This window comes from Embiotoca jacksoni, unplaced genomic scaffold, assembly GCF_022577435.1.
Source record: "Embiotoca jacksoni isolate LCO1_2020_lvr unplaced genomic scaffold, fEmbJac1.0.p SCAF_3, whole genome shotgun sequence".
In the NCBI taxonomy this organism is placed as follows: domain Eukaryota; kingdom Metazoa; phylum Chordata; class Actinopteri; family Embiotocidae; genus Embiotoca; species Embiotoca jacksoni.
Genome location: NW_027185381.1, coordinates 7,053,880 through 7,075,473, shown reverse-complemented (window position 1 = coordinate 7,075,473; position 21,594 = coordinate 7,053,880). Strand labels below are relative to the sequence as shown.

The 21,594-nt window shown below is 40.4% G+C and overlaps 1 protein-coding gene across 1 annotated transcript; it reads right to left on the bottom strand.

Moving 5' to 3' along the window:
• Positions 1 to 928: 928 nt before the first annotated feature.
• crabp1a (cellular retinoic acid binding protein 1a) lies at positions 929 to 20,457 on the bottom strand. The gene is made up of 4 exons (XM_069163362.1): positions 20,128 to 20,457; positions 15,523 to 15,701; positions 4,472 to 4,585; positions 929 to 1,313 (listed from the first exon to the last, which is right to left on the bottom strand). Exons 1-4 carry the CDS (start codon positions 20,195 to 20,197, stop codon positions 1,263 to 1,265), a joined length of 414 nt encoding a protein of 137 aa, XP_069019463.1. The 5' UTR covers positions 20,198 to 20,457; the 3' UTR covers positions 929 to 1,262.
• Positions 20,458 to 21,594: the final 1,137 nt, after the last annotated feature.

Here is a 21,594-nt window from a genome sequence, read left to right as displayed (position 1 = left end):
AGGAATAACAACAGGGAGTGGGAGGCTGGAGCATGATGGGGTGTGGTGTTTTTTTTTTTCAACCTGAGGCTCTTTTAAAGGGGCAGTTCAGTTTTTGGAAGCTGGGAGCGCCTGGCTCCATTGTTCTGTCTTTGAGACTTCACGGCCGTAAGTTCATACCACACCAAGTTGTGTCACACACAGATGTAGTTTGCCCAGTTGACTTAAAGTCACACCAGGTTTAGCAAGCAGGAAAAGCACAGCTGCACAGGCCTCCAGAGGTCTGAAAGTCTGTGGAATCACGTTTAATTTCACAGCAGGATATGGCCTGGTGTGATCTGTTGTACTCATGACCACACCCAGGTGTGACATGGGCCCTGTTCATACCCGGCATTAACATGTTTCTCCACTGTTATCGAGTGACCGCTTGAGATCGGATCTCACTTCCAACCCAAACCCTCCCATTCAGAATATTTTCTCTGTGGAATATTATTTGTAATTTGTATGTGGATAGCATCAGTTCAGTAGGCAGTCCTCAGATGTGGCCCAGGACATATTTGTGCCAGACAAACTTCAAATGTGCTCTGAGCGATCAGATCTCAATCATCCTCAATGAGTTTTGGGTGCGTTCATACTCAGAGTTCTCCGATTGTGATCGGATCACCGAGGCCACATGTTAATGCCCAGGGTCCACAGGGCCTTAGAATACTTACGTATCAGTTAGAGGTGTAATGGGTACTCACTAATAAACATTTAACAAGCTTCCTGTTTGTAAAATGATGAATTATGAATTATGAAATTATGAATTTTTTAAATGAAATTTGCTCTTCAATACATGTTTTCATGTAAAGATGCTCTGTGTAGTTTTTGACCACCAGTAGTGCTATGTAGTAATATTTGAATGACCTCCATACGGCACCTTTATAAATTCATATGAAAGAAGCTGGAATACCATTTGTTCCATTTTTTATTGTTTCCTCTCATCAAACATGAACACTTACTTGATGTAACTGATGACTAAATCCTAGGTATACAGCTGACACCAGGGTTGCAGATATGGACACTGAGATATCCAACTACTGTACTGCAGATACAAGACTCACTACAAATAACCAGATTACAGAGGCATTGCTATAGTTTGAGGAGACTATGCAGATTGATGCTGAGAGATTACACAGGATACTTTGCAAATGTGTTAGCGTGTTAGCATGACAGAGCGCTGCTGAGTTTAAGCCGTGGGCCCGACAGGGTTTCTGCCTCGTCCTGATGTAGGTTGCAGAGCTTCATTCCCGGATGTACATCCGTGTGCAGACTACGTCATCTGCCCCAAAAGTCTGGAGGAAACAGAAAGAAAATGTCAGCCGTTTTCACATTTTAAAGCTGTGTTGTTGTATGTCAACAAACACCTGCTACAATAAGCCTGCAAAAAGCCTCGGTGAGCTTTAAGGTCCTGCAGCATCTGAAAACCCAGAAAGCCCAGAAGGACGGACTGCAGGCAGGATTTGAAGCTTTGGGTCAAGCTGTCTTTTTAATTCTCCACATAACTAATTTTGTCATTTTTTGAGAGTACAACCAAGTGGAAAACCAAATCAAATCTCTGAGGGCATGTGCATGAATTATCATTTGTGAAACTGATAACATAGAGGCAACAAAAAGCAAAGAATTTTCCAACGACAATGTGCCCTTAAAACCTCCATAACAGAACAGAGGTAACAGCTAAGGACACATGTTCACACATTCAGTGATGAAAGAGTGAACAAAAGGGAACAGACGGAATCTGATGGTGGTCGGTGGGTTGTTTTTTTTCATCTGTCAATAGAATGTAATGAACAAATCTAAATTAAAAACACATCTACACAGTCCTGATGTAGACTGTTTGACTCACGATAAAGGTTTTACTCTATATTTATATTTAATGTGAGACAGAAACTTCTTTCCTCTTAAGAAAGTAACTTTGCATTTAGTTTTGAACCAAATCTCAACCTGTTTCAAAGCTGTTGGGTTCCTAAAATATAAGAAGACAAAGTTTGGCAGATGTTCTTATAAAACTCTGAGATTTTCCCTTGTTAACAGTGAAGAAAACTAAACTTCCAAATGATAAGGAAATCCTATTTAGCAATAATGTATGTGTCACAACCTCACAGTGAAGATTTTGGCTCATCAATGATGCGGTATGTAGATCATACCGTAGATTTTTGATGATGAAACCAAAGGAAACTTCATGACTGATTTATGCACAGACTCAAATCCAATCCACTGATGTGTGATTTTTCTGATTTGATTTCAGACTGATGCAGCTGGAGGAAAAACTCCACATGATTTCACTCCTAAAGTTTTTTCATACTAAACCAATTAAGCGGATCATGCAAATGGTATGGAAATGTGCCCCACTTACAGTGTGAACTGCCACACACAATCAGACCATCGCTTTATGATGGCGAGTCCTCCTTAGAGTCCCGAGCAGAAGCTTTGCAGTTGTTGGGTTATCTGTGTGTCTCGGGGCATTTTTGGAAACAGATATGTTTCAGATTCAGATGGTGTTTTGGTTTTTCCAGTTGCTTTTCAAGAGAAAGTGTCTGGATACAAAGATGACTCTGTCGGTTGTATGATGGTTGGGTGGTGGTTGTATGATGATGGTTGACTGGTGGCTGGATGGTGGTGGTATGATGGTTTTGTGGTGGTTGTATGATGTTTGACTGGTGGCTGGATGGTGGTTGTATGATGGTTGGGTGGTGGTTGTATGATGGTTGACTGGTGGCTGGATGGTGGTGGTATGATGGTTGGATGGTGATTGTATGATGGTTGGATGGTGGTTGTATGATGGTTGAATGGTGGTTGTATGGTGGTTGACTGGTGGCTGGATGGTGGTTGGATGATGGTTGGATGGTGGTTGGATGACGGTGGGATGGTGGTTGGATGACGGTTGGATAGTGGTTGTATGGTGGTTGACTGGTGGCTGGATGGTGGTTGGATGATGGTTGGATGGTGGTTGTATGATGGTTGGATGGTGGTTGTATGATGGTTGAATGGTGGTTGGATGACGGTTGGATGGTGGTTGGATGACGGTTGGGTGGTGGTTGTATGATGGTTGACTGGTGGCTGGATGGTGGTGGTATGATGGTTGGATGGTGATTGTATGATGGTTGGATGGTGGTTGTATGATGGTTGAATGGTGGTTGTATGGTGGTTGACTGGTGGCTGGATGGTGGTTGGATGATGGTTGGATGGTGGTTGTATGATGGTTGACTGGTGGCTGGATGGTGGTGGTATGATGGTTGGATGGTGATTGTATGATGGTTGGATGGTGGTTGTATGATGGTTGGATGGTGGTTGTATGATGGTTGAATGGTGGTTGGATGACGGTTGGATGGTGGTTGGATGACGGTTGGGTGGTGGTTGTATGATGGTTGACTGGTGGCTGGATGGTGGTTGTATGATGGTTGAATGGTGGTTGTATGACGGTTGGATGGTGGCGTGCAGGGAGGACGGAGGTGAGAAGAGCAGAGAAACACAGAGACTCTCAGCCAGATCAATCTCCATCAGAGCGTGAATGCTTCAGCTCCTCCAGGGCAGCCGGGCCAAAGTGTCACCAGAGGGGCAGGCGCTGTAAACACTTCTGCTTTTATCGGCTACAGAAGCTTCCTTATGTTCTCCCTTCTCAGCTTGTCAGTCTTAACAAAAAGGAGCTTCAAGTAAAATACTATGGAAGCAGTGAAGATTTGGTTAAAGCTCTTGTTCCTCTTCTTATCGGTCCTTGCCTCTGGCCTGGAATACAAAGCTACGCAAACATCCTGGGATGAATTTTTCAGCATCTAAACCTTCTATATTGTTGTTTCAAGATTTTTCCCTTTGGACATTCATCTTGTAAAAAAAAAAAAAATCGAAGAACAACAAAGCAGAGCGTGGGAGTGTTGAACATTAAGGGGAGAAAGCTGTTGGGTCCCTGAGAATCGTTCGTCCAGTGCGTTGCTCTTGGACTGCACATCTTTCGAAGGGCTTTAGACCCATTGACTCCTGCCCATATTAATCTGGCTGAATACAAGGGGGTATTACTGCAATGTCAGCGTAGCAGCTCCTCTTGTTCTCCTTTCACATCTCTCCGCGGGGTGGATGAAAGCTCGACTCCTTGGGAAACGGCCTCTCTCATTTCCTTTACGAATGAATCTCCCGGGTGACTTTATACACTCCCTGCCCTGTTTCATTAACCATTTCTTAAACGGACTCCACTGGCTGCACCAAATCTTAATGCATCTGATGTCTTCTGGGTCTCCATGAGAACCATCCACGAAACAGACAAACCATACAGATTAGCCACCCATCAGATCATACTCTGTACTTACAGTAATATTTTGGAATCATTTATCTTCCCTTTGTTTAAGCGACACAGAAATTAGAGTTCATTAAGCTTCTGTGTGTGCAGATTTTTTTTTTTGTAATCAGCAATCTGTTCAGAGGCTTTCAGTGAGAGGATGACTCATTGCTATGCGCTCACCAGAGTGAGCTCATCTCCGTTCAGCTCTCTGGTCCAGTAGGTTTTGGGGCCGCCGCCGTCCACCAGAGTCTGCTGACAGTGAATCTTGTTCTCCGACTCCCAGGTGGCGAGGCTCTGCAAGGGGAGGGACAACAAGGTGGGAAGGTCAGCATGATTACAGCCGGTTCATTGATCTGTGCGGTTCGAAGAGGGTTTTACTGCACCTATAACCACACCCAGCTGTGATGTCACAGTGTACCGACACACTTAGGAGTACACATCTACATCACTGCAGGAAGTTTGTCTTTAAGTAACATTGTTTTTAGGTCATAGGTAAATATTTTACAACAAGCAAGTTTGTAGCTGTGCAGCTACTGATTTTGGTGGGTAGATTAATAGAAATGTGACATTTCCTAGAATGAAAATCATACTATTGAGAGAGTATTTATCCACTCATATATATGGCCGAACGTATGTGGACCCCCCGCCCCGGTTTGTGTACTTTGTGTAGGCTATTTTTGCTGTGTGGTTAATTTTCACTTTAACCAGGCACCTTTTAATTCCAGTAAAGAAAAATCTTGATCCTAACTCTAATGTTTTACACAATTATATTTTAGACAAAAGTGGGTTTTCAACTTTTGTTTGGAAAGTTTAGAAAAGGCCTTTTATTTTTTTGGTATGACAATGATCCTGTGTGCATAAAGAAGTGGTTCTCCAGTTGTGGGTGAAATTGAAAGACTCGTACCAGAGCACTGACCTCAACCACATCCATCACCTTTGTGTCAGGTGGAACAGGAGCATCCTCTGTGTGCCCGACTTTATCAATCTGTCGATGCCCAACCCCAATAATACTTGCAGTTGAATGGGAACTATAATCCCTGCAGCCAGGCTCTAACATCATGTAGAAAGCTTCCAGTGGAGGCAGTGTGACCACATCTATGCACGGTTTGTTATATATCATGAGAGAATATAATCACATGTGGGTGTACTGTTTAGGTGTCCACATAAAGCCTGTTGGGGAAAAAAAAACATCTGTCCTGTCCTAATTCATCCATTGCCACCCTTTAATGAACAAAGCAACATAATCGTATAATTCAGCAGCTGGAGTCTTTAGCAGACTCAGTAAAAAAACCCATAAAATCCTCTTAGCACTTTGGTCGGTCTCCATTGGCTAATTCGCTTCAATAATATTTCAAATGACCTCAACAGGATTAGTCAGACTTTGATTTAGGAACTAATTTCTCCTGAAGTAACTGACTCAAATTGCCAATCAGAGTTATGAATTTATAGAAGAAACAGGAGCGAGGTGAACCTGTGGCACTAATTTGTGCTAATGGAGAGGATTTATGATTTTGGTCATCTTAGGGTCCTTTATCTGCCCTCATATTTCATTACCTCCAGTGTCTACTGTCACAAAAGCTGTTCTGGTAAAGGAACTGTCAAAAGAAAGAAGCTGAAGCCAGGAGCCGGCTAGTAAAGAGACTGGAAATTGGGAAAAACGCTCACCTGTCACTGCAGCTAAATCCAACCAGCAGCTCCGTTAAAGCTCAATAAATTAACATACTATATAATGTTTTTTTCAATACAAAAAAGTGTAAAAACAAATTAATGAGTCCAGTTTTACAGTTAGATTTCTTGAGCCTAACAGCTTTTCCCGTTTGAGTCTTTATACTAAAGTAATCTAAGCTCTAACCTCCTGTTATCTTACTAATAGACAGATAAGCATTTTATTAGCTTCCACTTGAAGACAAATATAATTTCCTAAAACGTCAAACTATAACTGATGACTATTGAGGTTTCTCAGTGAAGTCTTTAATACAAACATGAGCCTATTCTTCACATTTTGTCTTTTCATGTTGCTTTCTGACATCGATCACGTTTTCCCATTGCTGAATTTTATTTCTTCATTCTGTTTTCCTTTTCAACATCACACCTTAAGCTCAAGGGATCCTGCTCCAAAGCCTGTAACTCATCGAAGCTGCTATATTTTCATCCAAGTCAACATAAATCCAACAAAATAAAGAACTGGGCCGCCACACAAAGGAATCCCATGACGAGTTAGTATTTTATAGCATAATAGCATATTTGCAGTGTTGCTTACATACAATTTCTTTGAGAATTTGTATTTTGAACTAAAAAGCACCGCTGCTTAGTTTTGGATGAAGCAGCAGCCTTGTTTCTCAGAGGCAAATGATAATCACCATATCAAAGGTAAAGAAAGCTATCATGGATCCCTGTGGGCAGCCGTCCACAGTCTTTGCCAAGTTGAAAAAAAGCAGGGCTTTTATACAGCTTACTTTTTCTTTTTTTTGTTTCTAGTAAAGCCAGAACCCCAAGAGCCAATTAGCTACGGCTTCATTTTAGTGCAAGCATCAGTCTCAGCCTCTGACTTCTATGGATTTTCACAGTCACAGACAAATTCTCACACTTTTTGTCATCCAAAGAGCTTGTAGACTCACATTTCAGGCCAAGACAAATTGACCCTGTGTCACAGCATTTGTTTTACCTACTGTCTTTCTGTTGCTTTTGACTAATCAGAAAATCCATCTTTGGCTTTGATTCAGCCTTTCATTGTATATCAGATGCAAGCGGTGTGTCGTAAAGTGGAGGAACATCTAATTTCCTGCTCAGTTTAAAGTTTTTATGCTGGATTTTACAACATTCCTTCCTGGAGCCTAAAATAACACTCTCTTTTGGACTCAACTCTTCCCACAGTTTAATCACATTATCTCTCTCACATCAGTGTTTGCTCATCACTTTTCCCAGTAGCATCGAAGTGTGGGGATCTTTTTCATAAAACACATACAAACAGTTAATGTTTTACCAAAAGACATATACCTCATCTGAGAGTGCAGAAATGTCACTTTCTCTAATAACCACAAAGAGGTCGGACAGTCCAGAACGTCACCAACTTCTTGAATGGGTCCTGAAAAGTTACAGTCCTAGTTGTCATTTCATTCATTTAATATGTGTGGTGTTTTTTTTTTACATTGTTTCAATAAAGGGAAGGCAATTTTCTACTGTATTATTACCAAATAATTTCATGGGAATTTTCTTAAAACCAGACTGCCTCCCCCTGAAGCATGGCTGTCTGTGCAAGCAGCATAAAGATTTTTTTTTTTATTTCAAAGCAGTTGTAAGCGCTATATAAACACTGTGAAAGTCTCAAAACACTCAGTCCACTGAGAAATGCACACAGTCCGTATTCAGTACATTTGGACGAGCTGTTTGGACCTCCGTGAGTTTGTGATGTCACAATGAGTTTGTGATGTCAGCACGGCCCACCGAGCGGTCATTTCATCACGGAGCAAGGTAGGTAGGTAGGTAGGTATTTACTTTATTAATCCCCGAGGGGAAATTTTTTAAGCTACAAGACCGCAGAAAACCTGTGGTTAGTTTGGGCGTGCATCACTCAGGACAGAGCCAATGAGAAGAGATTGTCTTTGATATCAATGCTCCTTAAAGATACAGACACAAAACAACTGTTCTTGGTAGAGCTCCAGACAGAGATAAATAGGAGCGGTAAAACTATACTGAGATGAGTTTTGGCACTTAAAACAAGAAAAATATCTCCTTATTGATACTAAGACTGCAAATATAATATCGTAAAAGAGCAAAACATGGGACCTTTAATATGACCCAGATTTAAAAAAATTTGCAACCTCTTATAATATTTAACAGCCTTTGATTTTTTTTTTCCCAATTCACAGACTAAACATCACAGCAATAAAGCATTTCCATGGGTGAGTCAAGAGGTTGCTGTTCGCTCAGACATGTCTGCAGGTCAAAGAGGACTGAACTGTCATGTAGATAGTTGTTTGTAATTCATTGATGAATGTTTTTTTTTAATTTTTTTATTGTTGTTGTGATTTTATACTTCAGACCCTATGATGTCCAAGGAAAACTTCCCACTGGGGCAATCAAGTCTATCTTAAGTAGAGAGCTGAAAAAGAAGGAGGAGAGTGTTGGTGAGTTTTAGAGCTATGGATGGAACCAAGTTATCATGTATGTAAGTACATGGGAGCTGAAGCATTTTGGTGCTAACAAAGTAAAGGCTATTCAACTCAGGTAAAACCATGTCATGGACGGTGGTTTGTCCTCATCATGGAACATAAACCCTGACAAAATGTTCCATTTTTACACAGACTGTTGAAAGAAATGCTGAGCAGGAGTTAGTGGATGTGACATCATGACTTTACTCTCTATTGTACCTGTTAGGTTGATAAGGTAGTCACAAATCAACGTACGGAGCACAAACAATGACAAAGAATCTTTCTGCCCCAATTTCTGAACCCAATATTTCACTCTCACCAGTCCAGAAGAATCGGTCTTACCAGCCGCTCAGATTTTCGATTTGCCAGTCGTTTCCTGTTGGCCTGTTCCTGCTTCTCCGAGCTACATCAAGACTTCACCTTGAACAGTAGAACTTTAGTAGCACTTAAAATAGCATTTACTGATGGAACTTTGTAGTTTGGCTTTCTTGAAGAAATTGTATTTTCTTGATTCCTGTTGTTCTGGGTTTTGTACCCTCATGGTTGAAATGCACTTATTGTAAGTCACTTTGGATAAAAAGGTCAGCTAAATGAAATGTAATGTAACATTACACACACTCATAAGAAAAGAAAGAACGCTTGAATCTCAAGACACACTACTCTGAAAATACATCCTCACCTTTATCCATTTACCTCCATACGGTAACGTCCGTGTCATGTCTGCTGCTTCTCAGTGTAGCCTCACAGCTAAAAGTATGTCTCTATGGCAACCAGCTGAGTTAAAAGACTTTATTTGTTTAAGTCTTTTCACCCAGAAGTGAGTTGGTTTGTTGTACTTGTGAAATCAAAACTTCTGTGTTCAGATCTTTCTCCATTGTATCAACTTAGCATCAAACACCAATCATCAGATCAGGTACGTAATCGTCTCATCATGATTTCCTCTCTGTGTCCATCTGCTTTCTGTTTCTCTGTTGCCTCGGTGACGGATGGGAAACACCTTATCACTTTCCCCACCTGGAAATGAGAGTAGGCCGTCTGATCCCGCCGCACTCACACAGATTAACTGGAGCTTTTTAACCTTTTGGCGGTGTTAATCAGCTCTCTGCTCTTCGCCAGGCACAGATCAGCGTGTAATCCCTTTAACCACGGGTGCAGCCCGCCTCGGCCAAAACTCACTTAGGTCTCGTCTGCCAACCTCCTCCACCTGAGAGTCCGCCAACACCCCGTGTACCCCCACCCACCCTCCTCGTTCAACCCTCTGGCACATGCGCCAGTGTCAGTGGGCGTTGCCTCCTGCAGGTTTAGCTCCAGTCTTGTGTCTGACTGACAAACAGGAGCGAAATGAGGTCTTTGCTGACACGACATCAATGTTATCTTGAGCTGAAATATACAGCACAGAGGGGTCAAAAAACAAAAATGGTGTTTAGAACGAACCGATGACTATAAAGTACAAATTCTGGATCAAGGCTTTTCTGTTTCCAAACAACCACAACAGTATAAAGAATAACTAGAGCATGACTGATTAAGTTCAAATAAGCTAACATAAAACTAATACTTAAAGCTGCATACGTAGATATTTTTTACGTAAACAATTCGTTGCAAAACCCATAGCAGTTAACAATGTGACTCTGCAGTCCCCTTCAGCTTGGGCCCACAACTTTGATGTCATGATTTTAAAGTGGACTATAATCTCATTGGTCTCAGGTCCCAGCAGCAGATAAAAACCTTCTGTACACTAACTGGCCAGCAGCAAATGGCAGAGAAACAAAGTCCAGGACTAACTGGTGAACATAAAGTGGAGCATTTAGCAGTTTAATAGCCAAATATTTTCATCAGGAGTTGCTGGAGATCAAATAAAGAGATCAAAACTGAGCGCAAGTTTGACTTCAAAGATGATTTAAAATGAATGATAGTGTCGCTCTGTTTCCCAGAATTGTAAATGGACAACTGTTTTTTAAAAATTGCCAAACAACTTTATGTAATAATATCAATGTAAGAGTGTATTTTCAACCTATTCCTTTGCCCACAATGTCCAACCCATATTTAATATTTGTTTACATATCCTCAAATATTGGTTGAAGTCTGAGACTGAGGATTTTGCCACTTGCTTTCTTCCTCTGTAATATTATGCTCTGTGATTAGCTTTCTGTTTTTTTTTCCCGTGTTTCGGACACTCTTTGCTTTCAGTCTGATCCTCAGCAGTGAAACATAATCAGTTAATCCAAAATGACAAAGGTGTTTGCTGCACACCAAAACTCCATGCAAGAGACAGTGACTAAAATATTTTTTTCATTTGTTTCAGTAGTTTTCGGAGTGCTGGAAGGATGAACAGCTTGTTTTGCATGTTGGCTACTTCTTCAGAGTTGAGTTCATAATTTTAAAAGCTACACACTGTCCTAAAACCACAGAATGACATTTACAAACACCTTCAATTCAACGGCTATTGAAATCCAATGTGCTGCAGCAGCGTTAAAAAGTGAAATACATACAGTATCTCTTTCTGACTGCACTGTACTGGGAATCAAATCATGCTGTGATGCTGATCAAACCCAAACAAACCGATGGGAGAAATGTGTGATGACAACTTGACTAGCAGAGAGGCTTCATGTGGCGAAAAGCCATGCAGAGCTGTCTCGCCCTGCCCACTACCCAGCATGCCCCAGGGCCCAGACAGAAAGAGCCACGCTGTCTCCTGCGACGCAAAATAGGTCAAGTCTGCTCTCCCTGACTGCAACATGTTGTTCAAACAATAAAATAAAAGCTAAAGGTTATAAATCTATGCTTCATATTTCAACTGATGAGCGCTGTTAAAGCATTCACAAATATTATTTGCAAATATTATTTGCAAATATTGCTCATGCATTTTTGTGATATAGACAGAAATACTACAATCAAATTCTAATTAACTCTGTGCTGCAGATACCAACAACAATACTGTGGTTTGAAGAAAACACATATTTCCAATTTCTGAGGCTTTTGGCTGAATTAATGTGATTTAATGTAGTGCATGCCCGCAATCACCCATTTTCCCCTCCCTATGTGCGGTATTTTTTCTCCGCAAGCATGAATATCACAGAGCTCTGCTGCCCAGCAATTTTACAGGATAGTAAATTTTCAGTTTTACATTTGAGAATAGAACCCGACGTCTGTCTACGCCTGTCTAGGAGTAACATAATAAATGGTGTTTGTGTGGTGAAGCTGTGAAAGATGCACTGTCTGACTCCTAAAACCATCCAGTACAATGATGCTCAATTCTGACCATCATAACACCTATTAAGGCATAAAGTGTAACAATATAAAATGTTCCTTTCAGCATCAAGGAAGGTATACAACTGCTAACAAGAGCTGTCATTTTGAGCTCTCAGTCTCTTCTAATAGGTTCATGTAATAGTCAGTGATACTCTTCATAAATGTAACCCGATAATATTAAAGCTGCATTAAAGCAGCATAAAACAAATGATTATATGAATTCTATACAGTATATTATTCTGTGCCATCTTACCTGCAGCTGTTTTTAATTGTCGTTTAAATCTGTGATCTGAATCTAAAAACCACAATTTAAATGACAGATACCACTTCCAAATTGATGGATAGCTCTTTCTAAAACTCTGAAATACCTAAGTGTAGGTTATTTATGTCTTCTGATGGTTGGAAACAATACCAAAAAAAAGCAAGAAACAAATCTACATTTTCAATTGTGAATATATTGATATAGATCTGTGACTATGATTGATTATTTTACAGAATGTAAGACCCTTTCACCCGTACGATATACCACAACATACAGTGCTGTGGAATAAAGCTAAAACCTACCTCAGCCCTTAATTAATAAGGTGTTGTATGTTGTTTTAAAGGAAGTCATGTTTGTGCTTATTTTCTCCTTATTTTTTAAAAAGATGTAAAAGACTTGCATCTGTGCATTACCAATAATGCTAGTTTCAACCTACGGCAAAAGTCTCCTGAAGAAGTTTTCTAAATATTTAAAAAAAAATGTGACCAATCTCTTCCCTGTAACTCCAAATTCCTGCAGTGGTTGGAGCAGCTTGACAAGTTGCACCAACCATCTTGCTTCAGTTATGTAACTCTCCTCTGCTACACTGCAACACGCTGTACATACAGCTGTTTGAATATACTGCAGCAAAGCTCTACCTTTCTCAAAAATTAATTTTCTCCTCGTTGGCAGGAGCGAGAATCATACTGAATCCCTTTCTGCTGTGTAACTTCATATTCTTAATGAATGGAGGAAAAAGAAGCAAATACAAACTATTCTCCAAATCTGCCTTCTGCTTTTCGTTTGATTTGTCATGATGACGACTGATTACGTTATCTTGTTGAGAAAACAGGTACAAATGGTGTGTTCCTTACTAACACCAAACAAGACAGTTGTCCTCTCCTGCTCAACCTCTGGTTGCTAAGCAGAAGATGGTAAACAGATGTTGGCCTCTGGAGGGTTCAAGAAGACTTGTTGCATTTATTCATGGTATTTAGGGAGTGAATGGGCTAATTAAGAAACTGTAGAGGAGCCAGACAAGTATATATATCTAATATATTTTATGCATGGGCACAAATTAGAAACACAGGCGGACCTCAGATTTGAGGAAGTCATCGTAATTAGTTTTCACGTGGACGTTATCAGGCTGAAAAATCGATCTGCCTCTTCCACTTTATCTAACTGTGCAGCCGGCATATTTATTACATAGTTGACGTAAATGTCTCAGAGTTGCGATTATATCAGGAGATGTCTCCAAGAAACCAGTCTGCTCTTATGTAACAGAACGCAGCTGTTGTTTCAGGGTTTGTTCACTTTTTTTGGATGTATACATTGTGTCATGTATTTCAAAATTCTTTATTTTATGAATGGACTAGAGATTAACTGATTGTTGATTTAATGGAATTTGTTATGAAATCTAGGAAATTTTCAAGTCCTCAGCCTTACCCTCAAAAGAAAAAAGAAATATATATATATATAAACATATGTGTGTAGGAGCTTTGACTGTGGATGAGGATAAGAAAATCACCCCTCGGGGTCTGAAGAGGTTCAGAGAGAAACTCTCCTCCATCCCAACTCAAGCTGTCTTTAATCGGTCTGCTCAGACGTGAGCATGATACCAATTGATGAGTTTGAAGCAGGTATGAATTTTTCATTGAACCCTCAGAAACAATAACATGAGGAGAGCTTTGAGGACTCTGAACACTCAAACAGAGAAATACCACAAATTCAAATGATGTGAACAATTCAAAGTAAACAGTGCATTAAATGAGATGTCTGTAGATATTACTCCTCTTCTTCGATACTGTAGATTTATTGACTGTAACATCAAATGAATGTTGAGTAAAAACAAATGTGTGGCTCTTGGAAAGAAAAGTAATTGAATTGTGTTAAAGAATTGAGCATTGAGTTTATATTTCATAATGTTTCTTTAGGAAATAAAAGAATAAAAATACTGCCAGTGGTGCTGGGAAGGTGCAAATCCTCACTATATACAGTATATACAGCCCAGTATCATGCTAAAGCATGTAACACATCTTTCAGTCCACTATGGATAGCGTGTCAGTGTCACGTTATGCCTCACCTAAGCATAAACAGTACACGCATGTATTACCAGGGCTGAAGAAGGAAGTAATGTGACAGAGAGTTCATGTTGGCAGGAGATTGGCGGTACAGGATTTTCACCAAGACTTGTGTTTGAGTCTGTGAGTAAGCAAAAATTAAAGTCCCTTAAGTAACTTGCATGATGTCCATAATGTTACTGAACCTAAAATTATTTATTTGAACCTAAACAAAGATCTTTTCCGGACCGTAACCGCATTGTTTTTGTTGGTTTAAGCGAAGGCATCTTACTTACCTTTTTATAGACATGGTATCCATAGTGGACTGACAGGTGTATTACACGCTTTGGCGTCTTATCCGGTTGCTCTATATTTGTCCGCAGACTCAACACACGTATTACTTTATTCTGTTACATAAAAATGACAACTATAACTACTACAGCCCTAAACCCAGTCTTAACCCTAATCAAATCGTTTAACCCAAAACATTAACTGTAAAGACTTCTGAACAATCATTTGTCTCCAATTTGTAGATTCATGTGAACATATATCATGTTAAATATGATATGCAGTCTCTATAACATGCAACCTTTTGTTGAAAGGTGATGATACTATCTGTGAACCAACCCACCACAAATCCAACACTTAAACTAACCTGCTTGTGTCTACCTTCAGAGGATCTCCGACTACATGGGTCAACCCAGTGTGTTCTCATAATCTCATTAATACAGTGTATGCTAACACACAGATGAGTGAAACATAAACCATCTGCAGTAGGCTTCACAGGTTATGGTTGAATAAAAGAACAAGACTATACTGAACGTTTAGAAAAGTAAAATGGGGGTGAGAGATGTGTTATTTACTGAGGCAAAATGTTAATCATTAACATTTCAACAATGCTAAAGGACCACTTCAGAGGTTTCACAGGCTTTAGGACATTTACAACAAACCCCCTCCAACTAAACATCACAAGTAACAATTTTACAAACAGTGCTTTTGTATACCAGACACTCATTAATTTCCATCAACTTCTGTTGAGTTGAAGATCAAATAATCTAGCACATATAACGACACTGTATTTGTTGCAGGTGACTTCTCTCCCTTTGTTTCAGAATATATTTAAAGATAAAGTATAAATTTACAAAAACACCTGCGGTATCGTTGTGAAACACTTCAGCACAGACTTATTAAGTTCTTCTTCACTTACAAGAAAGTACATCACAACCAAACTACAATGCGGAGTTGATGTTTCCAGTTTACACAACCTAAACTAGTTTCACGAGTCTATTGACAGAGTTTCATACTATAGATAAAGAGAATGGAAGCCAAAGGCTGTCAAGAAAATACTGTTAGAAATTCAAACTAAGAACAAATGTCAAGTATACAAAAAACTAAAGTGGCTCGTAGAAAGATGTGTTCCTTTCAGCTGTGAGTTTTGCCTCCGTTTTGCAGCACAGTTCATTTTACCACCGGTGTCAATGTGCCACATTTAAAACATGTGATTGGATAAAACACTTTCTGCATTTCTACCTTGCACTTTCGTCCATCCACCGTCTCCTCATCAAACTCCTCTCCGATGTGGAAGTTGATCTCGGTGGTGCGCACACTGGTGGACGTCTTGATGTAGAACTTCTCACCGTCCTGACGGATCTCCACATGAGGGTTGGAGGCTGCTGCCACAGCCACCTTCCTCAGCATGGCGTTCACTCCTGAACGGACACGACCCGGATCAGGCCGACAAGAGGGGCAAACGGGTCAGTCTCACCATAGGAACACGATTAGTTACAAGCAAGTGTGACTTTCTCTGCTTCATAGTTGTACTTAAAGATGTTTTACAGTTACTGATCATTCCCCACAAATCTGTAATAACATGTTGACTTTTCTAGTGCCTCAGTCATTTTCGGACTCCCTGAATGTCGCAGACTGAGTGACCGACGGCTCCATCTTACACCTGACACAAAGCAAGGCCAAGCACAAGGCAAGTGTCTTTGCTAGTTTCTGACCGACACATGACTGATGCAATACTATTACAAGGCAGTGGATGGCGATTGAACAACAAACCCTGGTATTAAATCAACGGTGCGGTATTTTACTTGTTATTTTTTGTAGGAAATATACACCTACATAAGCAAGTGTTCAACACGGCCTACACTCTGCTTGTTACACACAGGGACATGCAGGACTGCACAAACATGCAAATGATTCAAAATAACAAGGTCACAATGTGAAAGATTATCATTGTGCACATCAACCTGCTCAATCTGCCAAGGTGCAAGCACACCTGACTTTTAAAGGGAATGGGTGACGACACTGTGATTGGGTTATTTTTTCTTACACCCAGAACACACCTACGCACTGTACATTTTAGACAGTGCTCTTAGATTTTACAAATGCAGTTCTGACTGATTGAGGGATGAAGTTACACCACTGGTTATCCAAATAATGCATGACTGGGTTTTCAAATTAAAAGCCCTCAAGGATTTCGGACGTAGTCCAATCACATACCTGCTTTTCACCTCGTGTTGTACAAATTTGGTTTGTGGTTAAAAAAGAGCCAAAATAAATAGTGATGTGCATCTGAACTCTTCATGAAACATTTAGCCAATACACAACGTATGATTTTATCATCATCACAGGCCGACGTAATTAAAGGAGCACGGGCAGCCTTTTTATTTGCTTCTTACTGGTCACAGACAGAAATCAACACAAGTCATCGATGGCTTAACACCCCAAAAAATAAAGTGCAATCACAAAAGACAGGTGTAGAAGGAAGGAAGAAAATATAAGGTTGTTCTCAAAGGTCTTGAAAAATCGGGACATTCAAGGAAAAAGGTGACGTGGCTGCTAAACAGAAATTATTTTTCTATTGTGTGCCTTACTTAACGAAACCAAATGTGGACATGACAGAGGAAGAGAGATGCAAACTGCGACAAAACGGAGAAAGAGAGAGAGGACGTTTCTGTTGTTTGTTGCGTTGGTGCTAACATTTGAAGTAAAACAGGATCCACTCGACCCCACCCAGATTTAGACCTCTCCAGGGTCTTATGCCAGCTTCTATCAGCTCAGGACCTTAAATATAGTGAGTCTGGCTGCATGTCTCCTTGTATGTATTGTGTGTGTGTGTGTGTGTGTGTGTGTGTGTGTGTGTGTGTGTGTGTGTGTGCGCGCGCGCGCAAGCATCCTCAAATCCACCAGCTTAAAATTTCAACCAAGAATGACGGAAATGTGTTTGTTACAGAGTAAAAACACAATAAATGCTCTGTGGCCCTGACAAAAACCTCAAGTATTTCTCAAAACTGGGAGAAATCTGTGGAATCTTGGCATTGAAGTCTTGTGTGAGGGATTATTCAGCCGTGTCCAGAAGGGAGGGGGGGAGTGGTGGAAGACATTGGGGATGTCAGGGCAGGTCCAACAGTCCCACATCAAGATGTGTAAATAAAAAAAATAAAAAAAATTAAAAAAAAAAAGCTACGTGGGTCTGCAGCACAAAACATTTTAGTTTCACAATTACTGCTCAAAAATTGTGAGATGCCTCCATTTTGCTTTTCTACATTTTGCGCTGTGCACCAACGGAGCTATTATACATTTTGATGGGAGACTGCGTTGGCAGTTTGGTTTTCGCCTTTTGTCTGGTGGTTGCAAAAGTGGTCATTACATTACATTACATTACATTTAGCTGACGCTTTTATCCAAAGCGACTTACAATAAGTGCATTTCAACCATGAGGGTGATCCAGCACGTGGCACAACCGAGGCTTGGGGCAAGGCTTTGCCATGCCTGGTTTGACTCCACGAGGCCATCTGGCTTTATGTCCTGCCTGGCTTTATTTTCACTGTCCTCTCCCACCAACAGGTGAAGCAAGCAAATTTATAGAAACCTCATAACTAAGTGAAAAAAAAAGAAGTGTTACAATTTGTCTTTTTTTTCAAAGAAAATTTAGCTCTTATTAGTTTTGAGGGATCATATAATCCTCAAACCACTGTGCTCTGGCATAGAGACATACAAGGAGATATGGTTAACACCCAGGATTAAAAACATATTAATGTGACAGCTTACTCGACCCCACCCATGATCTGAGGGGTCACGCCATGTGTTTTTATAGCATCAAATATGCATGAGCATCAGTGAGCCAAGCACTCTTTCCCCATTTCTAAGAAGAGGACATTTTCTCAGAATTAAATGATCTTTTATGTTTTGGATAGAAGACATTTTGTAGCATCAACTCCTTATTTTTGACCTCCATTGTTAAAAGAAGCCTCTAGAAAGGAGCACATGGTTTAGAAACCAAGAACAAGTTGGAGTCAGCAAAGATAGTTTCCTGAAATATCACGACCAAAGTGTCTAAAGTTTCTACTGGCTGTGCACAACAGGTTTTTGGACACGTTATAAAATTTCTGCAGATCTCGATGCTCAAATTTAAACTTTAATCTGATTAGAGTTCACATGAACTCAATCAAGCCGTACAATGTAGGCTCAGAGGTAAAATAGACCATGAAGGGTGCCGTGTTTTTTTATATTCTTTGATCAAATGCAGAGACACATGCCTGCCCTCAATTAGAGAACTGGGAGTGTGATCAGTTCGTACAGCTCTGTTCTCTCAGCGTGGTCCTCTGCTATCTACACTTTGGACATAACAATCCCCTCCTACTGTCGGCGAACCTCCTAGTCAACACATAATTAGAAAGATGTTGATGGAAAGTGGCGGCCCTGCAGCACTAGAATCCACATTCGTCGCCCATCGGAGGCCGCTCAATGACTGGGCCCTTATGTAAGAGCTAACGGGTGATCAGCTCCGGCAGATGTGGTTAATGTGTTCATGAATGGACGAGGTGCTGACCTCAGAGAGCGACCGAAGAGCTGTTGCCTTATGAACCTCGAAAACAAAACAGTGGAGGGGAGGTGCTGGAGAGGTGTTGAATTTGTCTAATCACTCAAAAACAATCTCAGAAGTTTCATTTGATTCATTTAAACGGGCTCTCAGAGTGTATTTGGACGGCCTTCGAGGGCCTCTTCAGTGACTCCATGCTATCAGAGAGCAATATAGATTAAAAGATGGTATTAATCGAAATTTTTCACAAATCCTCTGAACACCAAAACCAGTCTGTCTCTCAGTATTTTGTGACTTTCTGTGGCACTGAACCCAAAGGTTCATATCAAATGATGTAAATCGCGACAATTCTTTCGTCAAGAGACGACATGTCAATTAAAGTGTTTGTAATAGCTTTTGGACTGAAATTAAAATTGATGCCCCTTTGCTAGACTTATAGATTCATGGTTATGTTCCTGGAAATTAGCCTCAGGAACCTGCAACCACAAAGCAGAAGCTTTTAAAGAGCCGTAGTAAATGAGAAATCTCACATTTGTGCCATGCTGCTTTTATGCACTAATTGTTTCAGCCTCACTAAATGGCAAATTATTCCCTTTTCATCTCAGCCTGTTCAGTTTGTGCTAAATTTTTTAACTCTTTCTGTGTGAAAAGTTCAAATTGTGATCCGGTTTGTTGTCATCAGTTCCTGGAGAGTATCTGAAACCTCTGGGTGCCCTTGCGGTGGGACTTCTCCCAGAAGATTCCTACATTATTCTAATGACACCAGGCCTTTTGCAGTGCCCTGTCTGTTTCAGCAGCCCTGGTGTGACGAAACGCTGCAACACAATTGAATGACCCAGTTAAACTGGTCTAAATCTCAACCATCACAACAATCAGTAAAGACTAAAGAGGGGGAAAAACTAAAAAAAAAAGACAGGAGACAAGAGAACAACACTGAGCTCCAGAGACCTCTTCTGGCATGGCGAATGCTTGCCCTACTTTAATGCTTAACATGAATAATGTTGTGCCCCTCCTTCCCCTCTTCTCAACATGTAACAATACCATGTCTGTCCAGGCTGGAATTTAGCATCCACTGTTTCTTATCTCCTGTAAAGCCGAGGGGTTTCCCCTCAGCAGCATCTCCCCGATCTCTGCCTCCTGTTCCCAGGCAGCTTCTCCGAACAACATGATGTTGTTAGAAGTCAAGGCATGCCGTTCCCCAAAGAACAAGAGCCTTTTTTTTCTTTCTATATGGACATGATGGATAGTCATCCTGATGCAGGGATGGAGCTGTGGCGATTGAGGAGAGGGAGGAAAAGAGGGCTTACCCAGGGCTTTGAGAAGTTCATCAAAATTCTCACTCCTCTTCATTTTCCAGGTGCCGGCAAAGTTAGACATGTCTGCTGCAGAAAGAACCTGTTCCACGCTCTGATGTCGCTTTCCTTCTCTTTCCTCTCTCCTCTGTCTCTCTGTGACTCTTTCTCACCCTCCTCCTCCTTCTCTGTGCTCCTGTCTCCTCTGCTGTGGGGCTCAGCCTCTCCTTCACACTGTCACACCCAAGTGTTTCTTTTTTCTTTTATATTTTCACACAGACGGACATTCACACACACTCCGGTGCTCCTTCGTCTGTGTGTCTCAGTGTGCTGCCTGCAATCTTGTCTTGAGCTCCTTTATAGCTACTGTCTTTTAATGGGAGGCAGAGGAGGTCCCTCCCCCTGGAAGCTCTGTCCCATTAACACAGTCGAGCAGGACTGACGTGGCTGCTGTCTCTGGGGATCAGAAAGACTAAAATCATTCTTTTAGGGTGTATTTATAGAGCGCTGGTTTGTCAACAGCTTCATTGTGTTAATGTGGAGGTTGTCTTTCATAATCATTGACATTGTTAAACTAGCTAAAAAATATTTTTTAAGAATATATAACAGAGAAAAGAAGTTTTCAAAATCAAAGGTTGCTTTGTTTTATAATCAGCTGCTCAGACAAAAGTTTGGTGAACCTTGAAAACGTTTATTTTGGATTTATTCTGTAAATTTAATCAAATGCCCCCATATTTAGTTTTCTGGTGTCGTTACTCAGATTTTTTTTCTTGGGCTGTTGATAATAATTCCAACATATTAGAGAAAAACCTCTGAACAAAACAAGCTGAGACCAACTGTGAACTGCAAACATAGATCAAAGAGATGGTTTATTGCACCAATAACAATTCATCTGGATGTTTTCTTGTTTATCCCCCCAGGCTTTAAAATAATGTATTCACTATGCACTATAATGTATTACATTAATTATGTATTAGTCTATATTATTATGCACCATACTTTGGATCAGTGTAATCATTTAGGATTATTTTACTCTGCTGAGCTTTGTGTGAGTGTGATGTCAAAATGTAGCAAATATTAAAAGATATATACTGTAGATAGCCTATTGTAATGCTAAAGTAAATGCTCTTATGCCAACTATGTTGGTGTGTATGTGTAAATTCGTCAGATTTTACTGTGTTTGCCATCATTATCGTCATGTCCACAGAGTAATAATAAGAAGAAGAAGAAAGGAAATGTCATCTGAGACAAAGTTGACAACAATTTACATGTATGTATGAAGATCCAACCTACTCATCAAAAATCCCATATTTCAAACTTTTATTCTCGGTTGTTGGATCAAATCTAATTTCCAAAGGAGGAATTTAAATGACTCAAACCTCTTAGAAACAGACACCTCAGCTTAAAAGTTATTGGGATTAGTCTTTTTTTCCCCCCACTGATACAGTGTGCCAGGCCCAAATCCTATAATCAGGCTAGACT

Coding starts and splice junctions, on each gene's coding strand:
- crabp1a (XM_069163362.1), bottom strand. CDS start 20,197: ATGTCTAACTTTGCCGGCACCTGGAAAATGAAGAGGAGTGAGAATTTT. Junction 15,702..20,127: donor TGAACTTCTCAAAGCCCTGG/GTAAGCCCTCTT, acceptor GTGTCCGTTCAG/GAGTGAACGCCATGCTGAGG. Junction 1,314..4,471: donor ACGGAGATGAGCTCACTCTG/GTGAGCGCATAG, acceptor TGTTTCCTCCAG/ACTTTTGGGGCAGATGACGT.